Consider the following 21,506-nt stretch of genomic DNA (forward strand, 5'->3'; position numbering starts at 1 on the left):
TTCGAATCACAATATATCCTCTTGGGGAATCCTATGTAAAAACAATATTGAGGAAAAAGTAGTACAGTTATTATCTTAATTATCTTTGTGTTCCTATCTAAGTCAATTGTTAACTTCCTCATGTTTCATGTTTCATATTTCAGTTTTTGTTTTACTAAAACGACATACTCAGACTTAGCACTGTCATTAAGATCGTGGGCTCTGGGTTCAGACTGCCTTAGCTCAAATCCAGGATCTACTGTTTACTTCCTATGTGAATGAACAAGTTATTCAACACCTTTACACTTCAGTTTCCTTGCCTTAAAGTGGAATAATCATGGTAATTAACGTATAGGCATTTTGTGAGGGTGAAATGAAGTAATCCAAATATAGTTCTTCATTAATTGTAATTGTTTTTGTAATTCCTAAAGAGTTACGACACATAGCAGACATGAGAGAGAACTGCGTTGTCTGATTTCAAGGGAGATTGTCTTCCATCTGTAATTCTGGTGTAGTGATTAATTCATGCCCCGGGGGGATAAAGAATGGAGTGTCTCCTTTCTCAGTGACCCTCGCCGGTGGCGCAGTCTGATGGTTAATCAACCACCCAAAGAAGCTGATGCCTGCCACCTCTAACACAGACCTGTGGGGTGTGGTACATACAAACATGCATGTTACTGGCCATGTGAACATGTCTTATTTCACAGATCTCACATTTGACTTCTGAACTCCGTGCTGCTTTAGGCCAGGTCATACTTCCATCGTAGCTGGTCAGAGAGTGACCCATTCATTTCCTTAGGCCTCCGGACCAGGACTGCTTTGAGGTGTTCTTCCAGTTTCAAAAAATGGAATTATTACCAGCCTCTGCTCTGCAAGCCTTTAGGGGGTGGGGTAAATTCTTCAAAATTAAAAATATGGAAAACCGTGAATCGGTCTGTGAGCTTTTTTCTAAAACAAAGCTCTTTTGAACATGGATGTGTGCCTGCTGTTTCTCCAGGTGCTTCCATGTGTGTGATTGCCTGTTGAAGTGGTTGACTTTGTGGGTGATCAGTGCTTCCATGGATAGCTTTACTTTTCTTCAACTAAATATTCAATAACTGTGGGTGAGAAAGGCAGTGAGAAACTCTGAGAAAGTGAAAAAATGAGCAAAAAAAATGTACTGTTTTCCTTTTCATCCCCCACATGCGACCTGGCTCTTTTCCTAGGATGAACACAGACTCCCAGTTTCCAGGAATATGAATGAGAACAGCCATAGTTTTTATTTTTCTTCCACTTTTTTTCCTATACTGCAGTCCAAGTGAATGTGTGTGAACGTCCAAGATATTCATGACAGTCCTTGGCAGTGTTGAGAATTATGTAGATTGTTCTTTATGGTGGCAACAATGTATTTGTGCTTAAGTATTATGGTTTATTGATACAAACTCCTGGCCAAAGGGATTTGGGGTCTAACATTTAGTGGAATCTGGCTGTGTTGTAGGGAGAACAGAGACAATGCCACAGATAATCGAATAATAATCACTCCTCCTAACGCTTCAGTTTTCTTCATTAAGAGAAGAAGCAAGACTGAATTTGATAATGTAAAACTTTTTCATATACTTATGATACTGTTGACCCAGGAGTGGGTATGCCTCTACTATGTGTCATAGCTCTTTAGGAATTACAAAAACAATTACAATTAATGAAGAACTAAGAACTGTAGTTGGATTACTTCGTTTCACCCTCACAAAATGCCTATACGTTAATTGCCACAGAGATGGGTTCTGTGATCCATTTACTCTTTTTTTGGTTGTTCTCCTTGGAATTTAGAGCAAGATTCGGTCAGATGACCAACTGAGATTAGCCACAAAAGCAAAGTCCAAGTGCCCATAGCATTGGGTAGTGAGTGAGAAACAATAATACTTGGCCATGTACTAATTATATGGGGGTAAATTTCTCCCTTTAAAGCAAACTATTCTTCAAGGCTGGTAGATGGTTCTAAAATTTACAGCCACAGATGTTTATCAGACACCTGCTATGTGAATAATGCTAGGTTCTGGGGATAAAGTGGTGAACAAGACAGATAAAATCTCTCTTTCCATGGGGCTTATAGTCTTCCAAGGAAGCAAAACATCAAATAAAATATAAACTGATAATTAATTGCATTTGTAGTAAACACCACAAAAAAGTTAGAGTATAATATGTAAAAAATACAATTATGATATATAGACTATAAGAGTAATCGCATAATCCACACTGGTCTTGGGTGAGGGTGTGGGGTGAGGATCGGCAGGGTGCTTTCCTGAGGAAGCATCTTCTGGGGAACATTATATAGACAATGCCAATGAACTGTTCCTACCAATGCTGTGATGCGCTCACATGTCACCTTCAGGGAAGCCTTTTGATCTCCAGGAGGATTTCTACTTCTTTGTATACTGTCTTTTTGAACTGGTTGATGAGATGCTTCTCCTGCTTGCTTAGAGGGAGCTTAAAGAGATAAAGAGGAGAGGAAATATAAGAGATGATATTGCTATTTTGTGGCTAATAAACAGTGTCTGCGGGAGCAGGAACCTCTGAGCAGCCCCCGACGGCCTTCCTGCCACATGTCTTTATACACAGATGTCCTTCTGAATGGTACCCTACATTTTAGAGGACAGAATAATTCTAGGTTCCGTGTTAAGTTGGCAAAGAGTACATGCCTATAAACTATATGGATATATATGTGTGTGTTTTATATATATATATATCTCGTCTTCATGGGGGACTCAGACTTTTCACATAGAGTTTTAGTTTCTGAATTTAGAGTAAAAATTACGAGTCTAATGAAAAAAAATTTAATGCAACTTTTCTAACCGAAACATTTTTTAAAAAATTAAATAAAGATAAATAATTTGTAGGCAATTACTGGGTTTGGTGATGAGAATAGTTAAGACGGGCTTTCACTGAAGTGATTCTCTTTGACTTGCAGGTACTGCTGTTGATTGACATCCAAGTCTCCTACATCAACACCAACCACGAAGATTTCATTGGCTTCGCAAAGTACGTGAAACCCTTGGTTGTGACATGCTCTCCTCCTGCTGGTTTGTCTCGAATATACATTATGAATTTCTACTACAACCTCACCACCTTTTTTTTTCCCCCTTTTTCTCTTGGAGGGGATGGGGCAACCTCACCATTTTTTAAGAGTGCATTCTGTGTCAGGATTAACTCCATGTCAGAGTACTGAGGTCTGAGTCTCATGGCCATGGGGCCATGTTCTCTGGATGAAGGAGTTGGCTCCTTTTTTGTGTAGCCTGTGAAATCACATGTAGCTCAGATACTCGTTGTTTTTGGATGATGGTCTACGGTTTGTACATGAGCTCCCACAGATAAACAGTAACAGATGCACATTTAAAATATGTTTGGGAACAATTTCTCACATAAGTTTGAACTATTATGTGCAGTTTACAGAATACAAACTATTTGGGCATCTCTAAGTCAGAATATAGAAGCCCATTTTTTTTAAACTGTCCTTTGTGAGCTTAGATGTAATCTTTTGGATGAACATTCTCTTTTCTATAAAGTATATGTATTTTATATAAGCTTGTCTATATATTATTCTATTATACATTATTCTGTTATATTCTAAGATTATATATTCACAGATACTGTCAGGTAAACATTATGCTTAATTATTCAGAGTTAATTATGTATTGACTGACATCTTCAAGACCCTGAATTTACCATTTTTTCCTGCCCTTTAGTGGGATCAGTTTTCTATTTTATTTGATTCTAACTCTAAAATATATTTGTGGCATGTAAGTGATTCCAACTTCAAGTATACAAAATATAGTTTACTTTATATAAAATATATAAACTAGACTGACTTTTAGTTTGACATTTGACTTAGAGGAAATAGATATTTCAATCATGTGATCTGAACTAGCCAGTGGCCTGAGGAATTTATAGGTGTGTTTTAGGAAAGAAAGGCCGAATTATCCAACAGAAAAGGATCTCATTCTAAACTTGCTTGTGGTTGTGATGGCCTCACCAACAGTGTACATAAATTTTGCATCCAGTGGTTGTTACCATTGTGTGGTACATTAGTTCTTCTCAACTGTTTGTTGTCTGGGACTTACATGTAAAGATGTTAGAACATAGTGATGAATAGGTTTCTTTGGCCAGTTGTCTTTTTAGCCGCATTGCCTACTCCAGCATCCAGCCAGGTCTTTACTCCACAGGCATTTCACACAGACCTGCTCCCCTCTCTTCTAGGCCCCCAGGCTCTCAACATCTGCACTGCTCATTTCCTTCTGCAAAATGACCAGTAGGGAGAAACCTAGACTCTGATGTGCCTTCTTGTCCTCCGGTCTGGAAGAGGGGACCTGAGAATGTCTACCTAGTTTTCAACATAGTCAGTGTACTCCACATGGCCTTTGCCAAGTTCTACTCTAGTTATGGGGGAAAAAATAAGGAAAAAGAAAAATAATTTTGTCTTTTAGGAGCTTGCCTAATAATGGAAAAGTATAGAGAAATGCATGTAAAAATTTAAACTGACACATTCTCCATTTGCTTCACTTGCTTCTTTGAGGAATTTAAAAGAAAAAAAAAAAAACCCTTGAGTCATTTGAAATAACAGGAATGCTGCCTTTCATGTTAACTTTTATTGGTTACAAATGCCAGTTAGATTATTATAAAAATGTAGCAGATGTAGATATAAACTTGACATCATATCTTAAAAGTGAAAAGGATGTTGCAGTGCTGTCCTTTTGTGGTATCCCGGTCCAAGGAGGAGACGCAGGAAAAAATTAATAATCAGTTTGGAAAGATTCAAGTTTTGAACATATTTTGTAACCAGCAATTTAAATTTCACCCCAAATTCTCCTTGAAACATTTTCCCCCTAGATTACACTTTTACTTATTTTTTAAAGATAAATGGTCCAGAGTTTATTTTCTGCAGTACATTTTAGTATTTTCTACCTCAGAAGCTGTTGGACTAATTATTATGTTGACTAGATTTTCAAAGGCACATAATTTTGCAAATGGAAATACTTCAAGCACAGCCTTTTGTTACAGTCTCTCTGTCATCCAGGTGACTGCCCCACTTCTCCAGCTGTGAGCTAGATTATGAACTTTTATTATATTGGGGGACTAAAAAGAAGCATTGTTCAGACTGCTTTAGAAACCCACCAACTTTGCACATTTCTCATCTAATTTAAGTTGCACACCTAAACTTCCTTTTACAAGACTGGTCTGGGAGTCAGCAGGCTGAATTATTTTACTGGGGTTTGCCCGGAAACTGATGAGATTTGGGTTTTGGCAAGTCACTTAGCCTCTCTGTATCCTCAGTTTATCGCTCTATCGAATGGAATAATAAAAAAAAAAATCCCTGTCTTGTATACCTTCCAGGATTGTCAGAAGATCAAATTAATGAAATTATGTGAAAGTGGTTTTGAAACCTGTGGTGTAGTCTGTAAAAGGGAGAGTGCCACCCACACACTCACGCGCGCACACACACACGCATGCACACACTCATGCAGGGATTTGATTCTACAAGATGCACCATTTCACCTCATTCTGAAACTTTTAATGACTGGGGTATAACTGCCACTGAAAGATTATTTTAGTTGCTCATGTTACCTCCAAATGTAATGTCTTGCACTGAGACTCAGAGGTAAAAGTTCTTTCCATCTGTATGCTGAGTTGGAGTATGTTTCATTGTGACATAGGATAATTATGATGAAGAAAAAATGTTCATTTCAAAATTACTTCCAAGGGTTATGGTGGTTTTTGGTGCTTTTAAAAATTAAAAAAATATGGTTATAGCTATAAATTTTAAAGTTGGCAGAAATGCTGTTTCCATCAAGGAAGAAAAGTCAAGCCATATTTGAAGACAATTATGTAAGTATTTTTAAGTTCTGAAGACAGAAAATTGAAGTCTGGAATTGAGGAAAAATAAGCATTTGTTTCATGAGATTTTTTAGAGTTTTGCCAAAAGAGGAGCACCACCCCTCAGATTTATAGGACGGTGATGTACAGAGTATTTTATACATGTATTTTTTTTCAACCAGCATGACCTTTTGTTCTAAAAATCACCCAAAAAAAAGAAAACAAATTGCTAAAATTAGATTAATGAAATGTTAAGTCTCAGAGTAGTGTTCAAAACATCTCAAAATTCTTGTTTCTGCTATAGAATTTATTCAGCCACGTTGACTATGTGGAACATTTTTAATTTTTCCATCTCCCAGCTATTTGCTAAACATGGACCGTAAAATATGTACCATGTGTAACGTGCCCAAGTAGGCTCTGCTGTAGGCTTGCTTTGGAATTTCCTGATTTCTGAAAGCTTGATCTTTCAATGGTAATACAGTTTCTGAACCTAAAAGTTTGGTATTCTAGAAGGAAATGTCAACTTTCCTTTGACTTAAAGACTTTAATTTGTCATTCTTCCCTGCTGGAAAAAAAAAAAAAAACAGCCCTACATTCTGTTTTTCTTAGCACAACTTAACTAGCTTTTGTTATTTAAGAAAATGAGCTAGTACAGTCATTCCTTCATTCATTTCCCCTCTTTCTCAGTAATCCTGCTGTTTGAATAGAAAGGCAAGTTTGTAAGCTGAATGCCTTGGGAACTTAACATTCAAATTCTTGTGCTCCTCTCCACTTGTTCTCTGGGCACAATTTGCCTTCCGAGTTACTAAGATTTATGCAGTCCAGTGGTTTAAGAGAAAAATGGGTTCCAGATACAGACCATTGGAGTAATATCTCTATGCCACAAGCATCTGAGCAAGGTCTGTTTTTCAGTCTGCTGAGTGGGTCTCCAACACCTGTTTTCTCACAGCTGAAGTGATACGGTGTGCAGATTTCAGTTCTTGTTATCTGAGCACCATGAAAATTCCATGGGTCGTAACCTTTATTATATCTCTTTCCTGATTCTCTGGAATGCCTCTATTATCGTGTTACTGAAGGCAGTGTATATGAACTTTAGCACCAAGTTCCAGAACAGTCTTGGTTTTTCCCTCTACATTCTTCTTTATGTGTCCCTAATACATAATCATATTCCATTATAATAGTGTTTCTAGCTCTTACATGAGAGTGTTCTCTCTCTTGTGGAATTAAAACTTAGGTATTAGATTATAACAAAATTCTCCTTTTAACTCATTTGCAGATTTAGGAGTTAAATGCTTGATTGCTTCCTGGGACTGTTAACAGGTAGAAATATAGGACTGAGCAACTTGCAAGGACATCCTTAGTATCACCTTTTAAATCACGTATATTATAACGTTTCAATCAACCATTTTAAAAATAAGTAGATTTACACTTTTCTCTTTCATTCTCAAATCTGTCATTTTGAACTTTATTCTTAAAATGAATCTTGAGAGATGAGTCATCATTCTTTAATAGCTCCCAAGTTTTGGAGGGTTTCCTTGCATAACACTTAGCCTGAGATCTCACTAGAGATCCTGCAAGGGGATGCGACATCACGTAGTTTTCTTCTCCCTTTGGCTTCTGTCTGATTGGATGGAGCCAAGCCTACATGTGATAAGTTGCACTCTTGGGACTCTCAGCAAGTATTTATAATCTTCCTGGGGTAACAGAACATTCTAAAAGCGTTTCTTTACTCCAGAGCAGTGCTGCCTAATAGAACTTTCTGAGATGATGGAAATATTTTATAACTTGTGCTGTCCAATACAGTAGCCACTAGCTACATGTGACTATTGAGTAACCAAAATGTGGCTAGTAAATCAGAAGAAATGAAAATTAAATTAAATTTTAATTAATTAAAAAATTAATTTAAATGGTCACATCTGGCTACCAGCTACTGTACTGGACAGCACAGTTCTGGAATATGGTGAATCCAGCTGATTGCTCTGGGTGCTTCATTACTGGGCCATACTTTACTGACAGCTTGGTGGTGACCTACAGTGGTGGCCACGAGAAGAGAAAAAGGAGGAAACTCTTAGCTGCTGCTAAACAAACCTCAGAGCTCAGGAGTATACAGTCCACTTGTTAAATGCTCTTTCCCAGAAGTACGAAGGATGGACTTTTCCCTCCCACTGCCTTAGTCTGTATGTTGCCATTTTGCTAGTGATTTCTCCATTATGGTTACAACTGACGTTTCTTTTAATTCCAAATGTCCTCTACAAACTAAGCCTAACGGCAAAGGGAGAGAGAGGTACACCCTGACATTGGCCGTGGAACCTGTATCTGTGAGGGACTCCGTTTCCTTGATTCTTTGAGCCGCCCCTGGGTTGACTTCAAGTTGGTACTCCTCTTTCTTCTTTCTCACTTTTCGGCCCACTGACGCTTTGTTTCCACCGCACTGCTTTATTGAGACTGCTTTTGGCCAGGACCGAACAGTTAATCCTGTGGACAATTCTGAGTCCTTCGTTTGACACCATTAACCACTCCTTGTTGAAGAGATTTATCCCTTTTCTTCAGTGACTCTCCACTGTCTCCCGGCTTTTCTCTTTCTGTTCTAGCCACTCCTTCTCAGTCATATTTTGGAGCTCTTTATCCTCTCATTGTGGCATAAAAACTGGTTTTTATCAATATTCCTCCATCGACCCTCTTTTTTTTTCTCTCTCTCCTTCCCTGCATTGTCACCCACTGCAATGGTTTCAGTTATCAGCTTTATCTGACGACTCTAGATCTCCATTTCAGAACTTTCCCCTGGACTGTGTACCATGTTCAGCGACATACTGGGCATCTCTACTTGTATATCCTAGGGCAGCCTCACCCAGTATTCCCAGGTTAAACTCCTCATCTCATTTTACCATTTATGCCTCCTCCATTGTTCCCACTCCCTGTCCACTCTCTGTGCTCAAACCAGAAACCTGAGTGTCATTCTTTTCTTTACTCCTTGTTCCCTCATTTTTGTTTCCCTCCATCTTTACCAGGTCCATCTGATTCGACCTCTGTAATATACCTCGAATTTGTCTCTTTCCATTGTCATTGTTATTACTTAAGTTAGTCCCCCCTTGGTTGGGAAGAGAGCAGTCTCCTTGCCTCCTGTCATGTTCTTCTCATTCCTTCTGGGTTTCCTGTTACTTTCAGAGTAAAGTCTAAACTCATTCACATGGTTTCCAAGGCCCTGTAGAATCGGTCTTTTGCTTACCTCTTTAGTCTATTTGCTTGTTACTGTTCCTTTCCATCCCACCCCCTAACTCTGCTGCATCCAGACTGGCCACTTTGTTTGTTTGTTTGTTTGTTTTTAGAGGTTCCTGAATACTTCATAGTCTATGAGCAAAGGGGCCTATGTACAAGGCAAACTGATTATTCTGAAACCATTCAGTAAAAAAAAAAACTACCCCAAAGTACAGATAGCTGTGGAGCTTACCCACAAACTACAGAATGTTAAAGGGTAGAGAGAATAATTTAAATACTGATTCTTCCTCTAACTTTAAAAACACTGTATTTCTGAACTACTCCAAACATCTGATGAAGGACCAAAAAGTAGAGATCTAGTTCACTACTCAACACAGGTAGGGTCTTCCCGTCATTAAAACTCTGGCATCGGCTCAGAAATCCCTGACCCTGGAAGGTGCAAAAATGCTGACCCCCTCCACACTATGTTTAAGGTACATTTCTACAGAAACAAACCCGATTTCAATCTCTAACTCCACCACCTTCTTTGGGAACAGGAAACTTCTGTTTTCTCATCCATAAATGAGGATATTAGCACTTCCCTTGTCAGGCCAGACTGGCCACTTTTGGATTCCCAAATGTACCATACTCCTGCCCCAGCACATGTATGTGGCACACTTCTTCAAATGATACAAATTTCCTATTGCAGATAAACATTAAGAACCTGGTTACAAATTACCCTGGCATCAAAATACAATTTCATAAATGTTTCTTAAGAAACCACCATAAACACTGCTAGGTATTGTCAGTGCTGAAAGAGATAGAGATACCAAGATTAATGCAATACACCATCTGCCATCAAGGAGCAGACATCATGGGAGGGGAGTTAGAGACCTGCCTGTAACACAAGCCTGCTCACAGAATACAGGCACAGACCAAGAGCTTTGGGAGTTCAGGAGAAGGAGAGATAACCAGAGGTTTCTAAGAAGGCATAATCCAGAATCATACTTGCTTTGACTTTGAAGGCTGGGCAGGGCTCCAGCAGTCAGAGGGAGGGCGTCTAGGCTGGCTGCTTCCTGTCTTCCCTGCTTCAGAGTCAATACTTACCACCTGTTTCAGGGAGGTAATTTTTAATAAAGGACTGCTTTGATCAGGCCATTTTCTGGCTCAGAAACTTTGAATACTTTCTCCTGCCTTCAGTGTAATGACCAAATTCTCCATAATTGGCCCTAACATAGAGTTATTGTACTAGGTGGCTTTTAAGTTCTCTTATAAACCTGAGTCTATGATCATATAATTTTTGCCATAACAGTTTTCTTTTCCACAACTTCCCTACACACCTCATCTCTCTACCTCCTGGCTTTGCTAATACTACTCCATTCTCTTGGAATGCAGTTGATTTTCTTCCTCTATTAAAATTTTACTTCCAAGTTTTCTATGAAAATCTCAGATCTAATCAAACAAAAATGATCTTTCTCATCTCTGAACATTCAGAGCAATTACTTTGCATAGGATTTATCTGATAAATGTCACATAGCATCCCTTGGCACATCTTCTGTTATTAGAATCTTTTATTGCAGGTGCACATGAATAAGGATAAAAACGAATGTCCAAAAAATTTTTCGAGCTAAGAGGTTGCATGGACTCTTTTTCTGTGAATGTCTTCAGTGTGCTCCTATTTTCATAAAAACCTCTTATTCTATACATTTAAAATAGCTATGTCTCAGAGCATTAAACTTATTAACCTAATTTGGTTTTATGTGTTTTAATGTTCTGGCAAAGCCTTCCACAGTGACTTGTGTGTAGTGGGAATTTATATGGTTAATAACAAACATACACACATAATAAGATATGGGATAATTAAATCCCACATTTGAAACAGACGCACTTTTTTTGGGCTTTCTATTATATCCTGGCATATTTATTCTCATAGAGCTTCATCTTCGTTACTTGTGTTTTGTGTTTGTATCTCCCTGCCCAAACAAACTAAACGGTAGATTCTGATTAGCGGCTCCATACCATATTCATGTTTGATCTTCCACAAAGTGACTTGTAGATAGTTGGTGCTCTAAAAATTTCGACTTGTGTCAGATTAAAACACTATATACAGGTGTGTTTTACAATATTACAGAGATAACCAGTTAAAGACCTATCATTGAGACTATGTCCAACGGCTGAAATTAACTTGCAAGTCCTGTCAGGGTTTTCTGTGAACACATTTTAAAATAAATATTTTGAAATGCTTTCAGTTTAGTTATTTCTGCCTTCCTAAGAATTATGATAAAGGGTGTTTTCTAACTAGGCAGCTTATTTTTTTTTTTATTATGTTAACTATGCAGTAACTTCAGGTACTTAATTGCATCATTAGCAGCAATATCTTTGGATTTATGGGGCCAGACTGCCCCAGTTTTTACTTTTCACCTTAAAAATAAAAAGATTAATTTAAGGTGAAAAGTAAAGGTAATTTAATATTTGTTCTAACACTCATATTTGAGATCGGCTTATAAAAAAAATCTATTTCCCCCTGCATATTCTTATAAGCGGTGAATCATAAAATGCATTATTTAATAGATGAAAACTCTATATCAGTGGAAAGTCTCCTCACCTAGTGGATTTTATAAGCTTCTGAGAGTTACTTTGCATCCTGAGGAATCTTGGATCTAAAAGGAACCTAAGAAATAGCTAGTACAGTCTCCCACTCTTTGTCTCTGTTCCTCTATCTCTTAACACACACACACACGCACACACACACACACTTTACAGCCAAGAAAGCCAAGAGATTGAGGTCTGTTTAGGTCATACTCTTTGCCTACGGTGGTACAAGCAGACATTACTAATCTCTGTGATTTTTGCTTTATATATATGATTTTAAGGGGACCTATACATAATTCGAGGTTCCCCAATAATTCACATACTCCAAAGTAAACACCTGTAGGTCTGCACAATTTGAAGTTAGCACTACAAGTCAGTGATTTATCTTATCATAGTTCCTCTTAAAATCACCAAAACGCAAGTATGATGCTTGGAGAGATGACTATACCCATGAAGAAGGCATAATCACGTTATAATAGTAGTTTTCCCATTTCTTCCTAGAAGAGTGGAAAGCCTGGAAGGCTCTGGGAGAGAAAGCATGGGAAGATCTGCAGCCTCAGGAAGAGTAGTACTTGGGACACATTCTGTGCATCGGGGCCTGGTGGGCAGCCAGAGGGCAGTGTGGGCGCATCGGACCCCTGGCCACAGACAGACACAAACTTCACCTCATTCACAACCTCACCACAAAAGCCTGAATAATGTAGATTTGAACTATGTAGAGAAATGGTTTGAGAGAGATGAATTTCATGGTGATTAAGGGAATTAAGTATTTAACTAAAAACTAGAAGAATAACAAGAAGAAATGAAGAAAGGAGAAGGAAGCTAAACTCTGAAACTAGCAAACTGAAAAAGAAAGATACACACAAAATATCTTTAGTAATCAAATATAGCGTGGCCTTTCAGGGACCACCCCTTTCCCACCATCAGTTGAATGTAGTATATGGTTTTTTATGAGTTTGAGTAAAGGGAAGCAGCTAAAATACATCACAAAAGATTATGCAAGCTTGCTGTTTTGAACAACTGTTCTAAGTGTGGTGCTGATTTCTGATGTGTTACTGAATACTCTTAATATCCTACCACTTTAAACAGTTGATTGATGACTTTAATCTCTTTTCTTCTGTTATAGACTATTCCATTGATCTCCAAAACAGCTTCTATAAACTATTAAATGACCAGTTAGAGGGTTTTGGTATTGCTGGTCTTCTCAGAACAACCAAAATGAGTTGTGTTTTCTTACAGTAATATGTTTATTCATGGACTCGCCAAAAGAAAGCCTTTGTTCCTTTGAGAGCCTGAGTAACATAGTGCCTAATTGTGAGAGCTCTGGGGCTGAATTGTTGGGATCAATTGTTGGCTCTTATTCCCTCTATGCTCATGTTTTAATGGTATCAGCCTCATTGGATTTCTCATTCAACAGATGCTTGTTGAAGCCAACTACACGCCAGATAGTTTCTAGGCATTGGGGATATAGCAGTGAATTAAAGAGGCAGAAACCCCTGCTCACAAGGAGCTTTCATTCTAATGGAGGGAGACAGACAGTAAACACAAAAAACTCAGTCAGCAGTACAGTATGTTTGAAGGTGGGAGATGACAGAAAAATAGAACAGTATAAGGGGGATGAGAAGCCTGGAGGGAGGGAGGGAGGGATTCAGTTTTGAATAGGATGGTGATGGACTCACTAAGAAAGTAAACTTATGCAGACTTGAAGGAGGTGATGTCAGGAGCCATGCAGGTGTATGGGAGAGGTGTATTTCAGACTGATGGAGCAGCTAGTGTAAAGGCTCTGAGATGGGAGTGTGCCTCGTGGGCTCCAAAAAAAAAAAAAAAAAGAGAGAGATTGGTATGGCTGGACCCCTCTAATGAGTGAGGTGGAGAGGAGGAGGAGATGAGTCAAAGAGGAAGAGAGAGGGGATCAAGGGCCTTGTGGACCATTGTAAGAATTTTGACCTTTACCCTGAGTTTAATTGTGTTGCATAGCAGTAGAGGGTTTTGAGCAGAAGAGTGACAGGATTCCCCTTTTAAAGGGATCACTCTGACTCCTGTGTGGAGGAAAGATGGAGTGTGTAAGCGGAGACCAAAGAGTGAGTGATGGCAACCCTGCAAGTGAGAGATAACGGTGGCTTGGACCAAGGTGGTAGCAATGGAAGTGGTAAAGAGATTAAATTTTAAATACATTTTGAGAAATAGAGTCAATAGCATTTGCTGATGATTGGATGTGGAGGAGGTGAGAGAAAAAGGTACCAAGGATTTTGGCTTCAGCACTTAGAAATATGGAATTGTCACTAATTAAGGAGGAGAGAATGTGGGTGGAACAGGATTTGGGGAGGACAACCTGAGTTCAGTTTTGGCAGATGAAGTCTGAGATGACCATTAGACATCTAAGTGGAAATACGGAGTCGTTGAAAACATATGAATCCAGAGTTGGAGAGATAGGTCCAAGCTAGAGATGCACCATGGGAGTTGTCAGGATATAGTGAAATTCAAAGCAATGAGATGAGGTGATATCACAAAGAGTTTGGAATCTGGAGTTGGACTGCTTGGTCCCAGCACTTGTTAGCTCAGTAACTTTGGGAAGGCACTTAGCTTCCATCTGTAAAATGAAAAGACTAAAAGTAACTACTTCACAGGGTTAAAGTTTAAATAAAACTGCTAATATCAGTAAAGCACTTAGAACATGGCATATACTCAAAAAGCGTTAACTCTCCATTTTTAGCAGAACCATTCTCTGAACCCGTGGGGACATCACAAATACTTGCATTGATTCATTTCTTTCCGTGGTGTTTTATTTTTGGTTTGTGATTATTCATTGGTTCTAGAAGTTCCACTGAGTTGGTTTTGCTTTCAGAGTTAAACTGACCTGGATTTTTGATATTAGCTCTACCTCAGTTGTTGGTATATTTCTAATGCCTGTATTTATTTTAGTATCTGTTAACTTGCTCAGAAAAAAAAGTCTTACGAGTTTCTTCAGTGCTACTCTCCTTTGCTTTTCTCAGCGCTCAGCAGAGGAGCAGTCAGGTTCACAAGAAAAACACAATTGGAAATCAGGTAGGAATTGTTTAAGAGAATCAGTGCATGCATGCCCCCCAAAATTTGAACTTAATTGCTTGATTGACTATTTTTTTAAATGCAAATTAATCATGTGCAAATTTTGCTAGAAATGCAGCATTTTGTTTTTGCTTTTAAATTTTTGAAGTGAATGGCTTTTTTTTTTTTTTGCTATTTTATATGCAGTTAACCCTATTGATTTATTTTAAATAACTTTTCTGCTATTTGCTCTGCTTTCCAAATTTGACTCCTTGTGTCCTACCTTGCTTGCTTACATTACCCTTAAATTTGATTTAACATTGAATCTGTGAGTCAGTTTAAGGTTAAAATCTGGTGAGTAGTTGCATGAGCTTTCTGGTGCTGCTGACTAGTTCACACATTTGCACAGCTTGGTAACAGTGAAGGGACAGCTCATAAAGAAGGCAGTTGTTGGATTTAAGATTTGATCTCTGCCTCACCAAATCCTGTGGGTTAATGAAGACATTAATTCCTGAGATGATCTGATCTTTTGAGTTTTTGTGTTTTGGGCTGACCAGCTGTCTCTGACTAATAGCGCTCTGCAGAGATTGCATTAACTCTGACAGTTTGCTGTTTCTTTTATGTTTTATGTGATAATGAATATTTGCATTGTTATTTCTTTTCAAGTCAAAACAATGATGATTTTATAGTTTTTTTTTTAATTCAGAGGTACAACTATTGAACAAATTGAAACCTCTGCCCTAGAATTTTTTCCATTGTTTTGAAAGGAGAAGAGGTAATAACAGACTTTATTTTAAAAACTTTTTTTCTGAACTAAAGCATATAATTCTTTGCTATTTCAGGGAACCAATCTTCCGCCTTCAAGGCAAATTGTACGAGCTAAGTTCTGTAAGCTTTACTGTTGCTTTTTCATTTAGCTTCCCAAGGGCACAGTTTGTCTTTAACTGATTAACTCAACTAGCGCTTGCTACTAATTTTTTTAAACTTAGATTGTCTTGTTCATAACACCCTATCATTGAAATAAAAATCCTCTTAAGAGGGTTCATCCCTTCACTGCTAATAACTTGCTGTGATTGAAAGGTATGAACTAGTAAATTCTAAAATGCTATAATAATAAACCTTTAACACTGTGGGTGCTTTGATATTTCTCTAATTTTAATGGGCCTTAAAATCATTAAAATCATTAATGATCTTCATCTCTGTCCTTTTATGCTATGTTGTTGTAAGTTGTAAGCCTTTCTCTTCCCCTTGTATGATAATATCTCCAGTAAATGTAGATGACACTTCTAAAAGGTGGGTGAATGTGGAACATCTGCTTTTGATATATCATATCTGTTGATAAGCCTACCCAATCCCAATTATTTGTATTTATTAAAAAATAAAAAAAACCCCAAAATTATATTGATTGACATTTTATATGGCTTTTGAGTTGAAGCTTTTAAAACCAGGTACTATATCTTCACTTAATGGATGGAAGTGCAAAGATAATGTCAAATTACTAGCATAGGCATTTCAAAAATCAGTTTTACTCATTTCTACCATGGTTGAAGCAAGTGGCCTTAAAGTCCTTCTTCCAACTAAGCACAAGTTAAGAATGAGATTGGAAGATGGGTCAGTTATTTCCCTCAAGATGTTTTGGAAGAAACAAATTTTGAAGCTAGATGTTCCTGGGTTCAAATTCTCCTCTGTCACTTAGTAGCCATGTGGCCTTGGACACACTGAACCTGAGTATGCTCATTGTATGATGGGAAGAACAGAAAATGTCTCTGCAGGGTGATTGTGAGAATCAGAAATAATCTACATAATGAGGTTTGCAGCTGGGTACTGGATATGTGCCCCGTAAAGAGTAGAAACCTTGCTCCCAGCAGGTAGGTGCTGCTTCTTGAAACTTTGAGGAGAAAAAATAAGAAGTATAAGAAAATTATGAAAGTTGTAAAATGAGAACAGTGGAACATTTGGGAAAATCAGAAGCTATGGCAAATTATTCTGAAGGTTACAATGCCCAGATTAAGGTTGAATGTGGTGTTACGGATTTATCTATAAAACTTTCCCCATGGTCAGAAGCTCTAGCTCATAGAAGTGTATACTTATTGGAGAAGCAATGATATAGTGGCATAAATGCATGCTTTAAATCAGATATGAAAGGAAACTCGGAACACTTCAATTGTATTACTTCCAAATGCTAAAATCATGCTAATTGTGTTTCTGTGTCTTTACTTTCACTGAGTACTTCAAAGCCCATGCATTATAGAAGTTTTATAACTCAAGATAATAGAATTGGGGTGAGTGTTATAATGGAATACAGATCCCTTATCTAAAACCCCTGGAGCCAGATGTGTCTTAAAGTTTAGAACTTTCTGGATTTTGGAAAACCACTGCATATATCATATATTACCTAATACTTCTTTAGGGTCAGAAGAGCTCCCTATAATTAAACACTTTGTATTTCTACAGTGAAACAAATGAATAGTCACACTAAGTAGGTTAAATGAAAGACATAAATCTTTTCACTTCATATCAGGTTTTGCTGTCAAATTTGTTGTCACTGTTGTTATTTTAACCTTTTTCTTTGCAAGTAAGAGGTTATGAACCTGAATATCTTATTTTCCAGAATCAAAACAAGTAATTAAATGCAATACATTTTTAAGAATCCTCTATTTTTTTCCTACTTAGCTGAAATGAACCATACTGACTTGAAACCATTTTCTTTATGAATCTGAGTAACTGAGGTTGATTTGAGTTTGTATAAAAACAATTTTTGCTTATCAAGAAGCTCAAAGCCAGGGCATCTTGGAGCCCAGCCTGCTAACTGATCATTGTTGGGACTGAAATACTCTGCACTTATCCTAGCAAATGTTTCATCTGTTCTGACAACTTCTTAGGGCCCCTGATTGTAAAGATGGCTGTGCAGAATCTGTTCTGAAATACGTTAGAAGGATTTAAAGAAAGAAAAGCTCCTCTTTAAAGTCAAAACTCCCATTTGTTTTTGTCTACTAGCAACTTGTCTGCTTAGTTCTACAAGTTGATGTTGACAAATGTACAAAAATAAAAAATGTGAGCACACAATTAGCCTAAAGTTGCACTGCCCCAAAATTTATTCATCTGCCCAAAAAACTTCATTTATCTCTTCACTCATCACATGTATATTTGAAACCTAAGAGTGTCAAAAACTGTGGTAAATGTTAGAACAGAGAATGATGAATAAATTGTGGGCCCTGCAGTCAGGGAGATCCCAGTGGGGGTGATGGTAAGTAATTGAAGTCTACCCCGCTTTCCAAGCCTTGCTCCTTCTGATACTTCAGATACTTCAGGCCTCACTGAAACATCACTTCTGTAAGAGGCTGACCCTGCCTATCAAATCTGAAGTCACCTTCCCTCCCTAATATCTTGTTACTATCTATTATCTTGTTATCCTGTTTATTATTTTTTGTTTTCTTTCACTAAGACTAAAGCTCTATGAAAGCTATTGTGTGTGTGTGTGTGTTTGTGTGTGTGTGTATGTTTGTGTGTGTGATGCTGGGAGCAGTGGAGTATCACCATTATAAGCTTTTAAGCACAATCATAATGCAGTAGAAAGATCATTCTGTCTATAGTGTGGAGAAAGGCTTTGAAGTGAAGACAAGATTAGAAGAAGACTAGTTAGGAGGCTGTTGCAGACAAGAGATTATGGGGATCTGGGCTTGCTAAGCTCTTTGTACTAGACTTGAGGAGAAGCTGATGAATTCAGGGAATGTTAAGTAGGAAGAAGTTCCTGTGCAGTGTTGGGGGACCACCCAAGGTAGTACCAGTCCTCTTGGTCTTGTGAATTTCTTTTCTACTCCTCAGCTGGATGGTAGAACAAAGCTGAGAAAGGAGATAATGGAATTAATACTCTGAGCTGAGATTTTTCCAGGGAGGCAGCATGTAAGGTCAAGAGAGCAGATGAGTTAAAGTTTTGAAGAAAGATAGGTTGAAATTACGTATTGTATAATCTAATATGAGTACTTTTGATTGATGTATTAGTCAGAACATTAGTCATGAGAGATTAACCCAGTAACAAACAACCCTAGAATTTCAGTAGCTTTATATAATTACAATTTAATTCACCTTGCTCTAATAATCCAATAAAAGTCACAGAGATGGAGTCGGGTGGGGGCATCCCTGCTTCACTTGGTCAGTAATGGACTTTGGAATTCATTCTTCCAACAGATCGGGAAGAGAAAGAACCCTGAGTGAGGGAGGTTTGTAAGGACCAACCTGGAAGTGGCACACATCTGTTCCATTTCCATTCCATTGACCAGAACTCAGTCATTTGGCCTCACCTAACTGCAAAGGAAACAGGAACATATAATCTGAGCTTGTGCCCATGAAAAAGAAAAAACAAAAGAGGATGTTGAATGAACATTGAAAGGACATGGGCAAACCAGAGCACTGGGGTTTTTCTGAAATTAGAGAAAATGTGTACCAGGATTTAAGGGAAAAAATGGTAGGGCTTCAGGTTGAAGTCAGTGAGTGGGATGCTGTATCTCAAGGTTTAGGAGGGAAGAGAATGCCACCTTAAAGTCATAGATGTTATTGGAATAAGAAGGAGCCACTGGAGGAGGGGAATGACAAACAATAGCTATAGATATTTGTGGAACACTATTTGTCCTCAGAAGGTCTGGGTACTAAAGGGAAATGGGGATAAAATTTTCTGGATTAGAATGTGTTAAGGGCCAGGATATACTGAGGCCAGGAAGATTGATGTGGCATTTACATGAATGATAATCCATTCCTTTAGCTGTAAAAGTCTAGAGCAGGAAGGCACAGCTGATGCTCCTTGGCCCGTACAACTGCAGTTGTACAACTGGGAAGACCTTTTCCTTATGCAGGGAGCAGAGAAGGTGCTTGCAGGAGCCTGGGTATCAGAGTACTTCCTAGTCCCAGGCTTATTGTCTGTTCTGTTTCCCACCAGTGTACATTCTGTTGCTCTAATTTTAGGATGGAATGTGAAATTTGGCTTTCCCAAACCTACAGGTCCCAGATAAGATTCTCAACCTTTTTGAATTGTAGGCCATATGTGAAAATGCCTTTCTTATCAATGCAGGGTCTCTTACCTCCCTACTTTCTGAAAGCTGGTTTTAGTAGACACTAGTCTCTTTTCCTTAGGACCCCCTCCAGTTCTTAAAAATAAAAATCAACACGCTCCACCATTCTGAAATTTTCCTACCAAGTTCCCTAGTACTTCAGTCTCTGTAAGTAACAGTTTTGAGACCACTATTAAAAAGAGGTGAGAGTTTAATCAGGTTTTTTACAACTGGGTAACAAAGGTTGCCAACTTCCAGGGCTACAGTGGGGGGGTCCTCACAGCCCTCCCTCCTAATCTTACCTTTCAGGGTCTGTCACTTTTTAACTCCCACCCTCACCTGACTTCCTGGAAGCAGTATCTGTATCAGGATTCTTTCAGATATAAATTTCAGAAGAACTCAATTTAAGTAACCTTGGAAAAAAGTGAATTAATTGATTTACATGATTGAACATTTCAGAGACTCAAACGGTGTCAAGATGACCCGGTTTGATAAACTATGATGAACTGGACAAACTCTTTCCAGTATTTAGTTCTGTTTCTTTACTGTTGGCTCCATTCTTGGGCCCCAAAGGATTGCAGTATGACAGCTATCAGCTGCCAGGGGGTTTCCTTCCTAGCTTGAATCCAGCAGAAATAAATGAGTCTTTCTCCCAGAATTTTCAGAAAAACTCGTGAGGGTCAGTCTGATTGGACAGGCTTGGATCATGTGCTCATTCCTGAACTCATCACGATGGCCAGAGAACGAGATGCCCTGGTTGGCATAGGCCAGATCACATGGCCTGGGGGTGGGGGTGGGCTCCTCTTCACCTGAAAGTCACAGCTGTTGGAAGATCAGAGAATAGACCCTGGAGGAGGTACATCAGAGGTGAGGGTTGCTGGTACCTGATACCTGTTGGGCATTGTTTGTCTTCGGAACAATTTAATTTCAATAATAAGATTCTTGTGTATTTAGTCTTCTTAAAGGAATATAAGATTATTAATACCTCATTATTAAAACTCTATATTCATTTATTGATTAAATTTAATAATTCACCCTCTGACTTTTTTTTGATTCTCCTTTTTTTATTTGCATTCTTTTTAGTGAAGTATAATCAGTTTACAATGTTGTGTCAATTTCTGGTGTACAGAATAATGCTCCAGTCATACATATACATGCATATATTTGTTTTCATATTCTTTTTCATTATAGCTTACTACATGATATTGAATATAGTTCCCTGTGCTATACAAAAGAAATTTGTTGTTTATCCATTTTATATAGAGTAGTTAGTATCTGCAAATCTCCAACTCCCAATTTATTCCTTCCCCCTCTTTACCCCCTTGGTAACCATAAGTTTGTCCTCTATGTCTGTGATCTGTTTCTGTTCAGCACAACCACAACATACCACAACTTCTTTATCCAGTCATTTGTCGATGGACATTTAGGTTGTTTCCGTGTCTTGCCTATTGTAAATAGCACTGCTATGAACATTGGGGTGCATGTGTGTTTTTGAATTAAGATGCCCTCTAGATATATGCCCAGGAATGGGATTCCTGGATCATATGGTAAGTATTTTTAGTCTTTTGAGGAATCTCCATACTGTTTTCCATAACCGTTGCACCAAGCTACATTCCCACCAGCAGTGTAGGAGGGCTCCCTTTTCTCCACACCCTCTCTGGAGAGTTTTTATCATAAATGGATGTTGAATTTTATCAAAAGCTTTTTATGCATCTATTGAGATGATATAGTTTTTATTCTTCAATTTGTTAATGTATCACATTAGTTGATTTGCAGATATTGAAAAATCCTTGCATCTCTGGACTCAGTCTCATTGGATCATGGTGT

General features: G+C 38.2%; 1 protein-coding gene across 5 annotated transcripts in view; it reads left to right on the plus strand.

Annotated features, from left to right (window-relative positions):
* The window catches only part of DNM3 (dynamin 3), a 459,598-nt gene that overhangs the window by 160,766 nt on the left and 277,326 nt on the right, over positions 1-21,506 (plus strand). For 3 of the 5 annotated variants that reach the window (XM_074349798.1, XM_074349800.1, XM_074349801.1), the window contains exons 12-14: positions 2,924-2,994; positions 14,604-14,655; positions 15,477-15,506. In XM_074349798.1, the coding sequence (XP_074205899.1) occupies positions 2,924-2,994; positions 14,604-14,655; positions 15,477-15,506 (153 nt within the window). The remainder of the gene's footprint in view (positions 1-2,923; positions 2,995-14,603; positions 14,656-15,476; positions 15,507-21,506) is intronic. The other 2 variants (XM_074349799.1, XM_074349802.1) reach the window with 1 other exon arrangement.

This window comes from Camelus bactrianus, chromosome 21 (assembly GCF_048773025.1).
Source record: "Camelus bactrianus isolate YW-2024 breed Bactrian camel chromosome 21, ASM4877302v1, whole genome shotgun sequence".
Classification (NCBI taxonomy): domain Eukaryota; kingdom Metazoa; phylum Chordata; class Mammalia; order Artiodactyla; family Camelidae; genus Camelus; species Camelus bactrianus.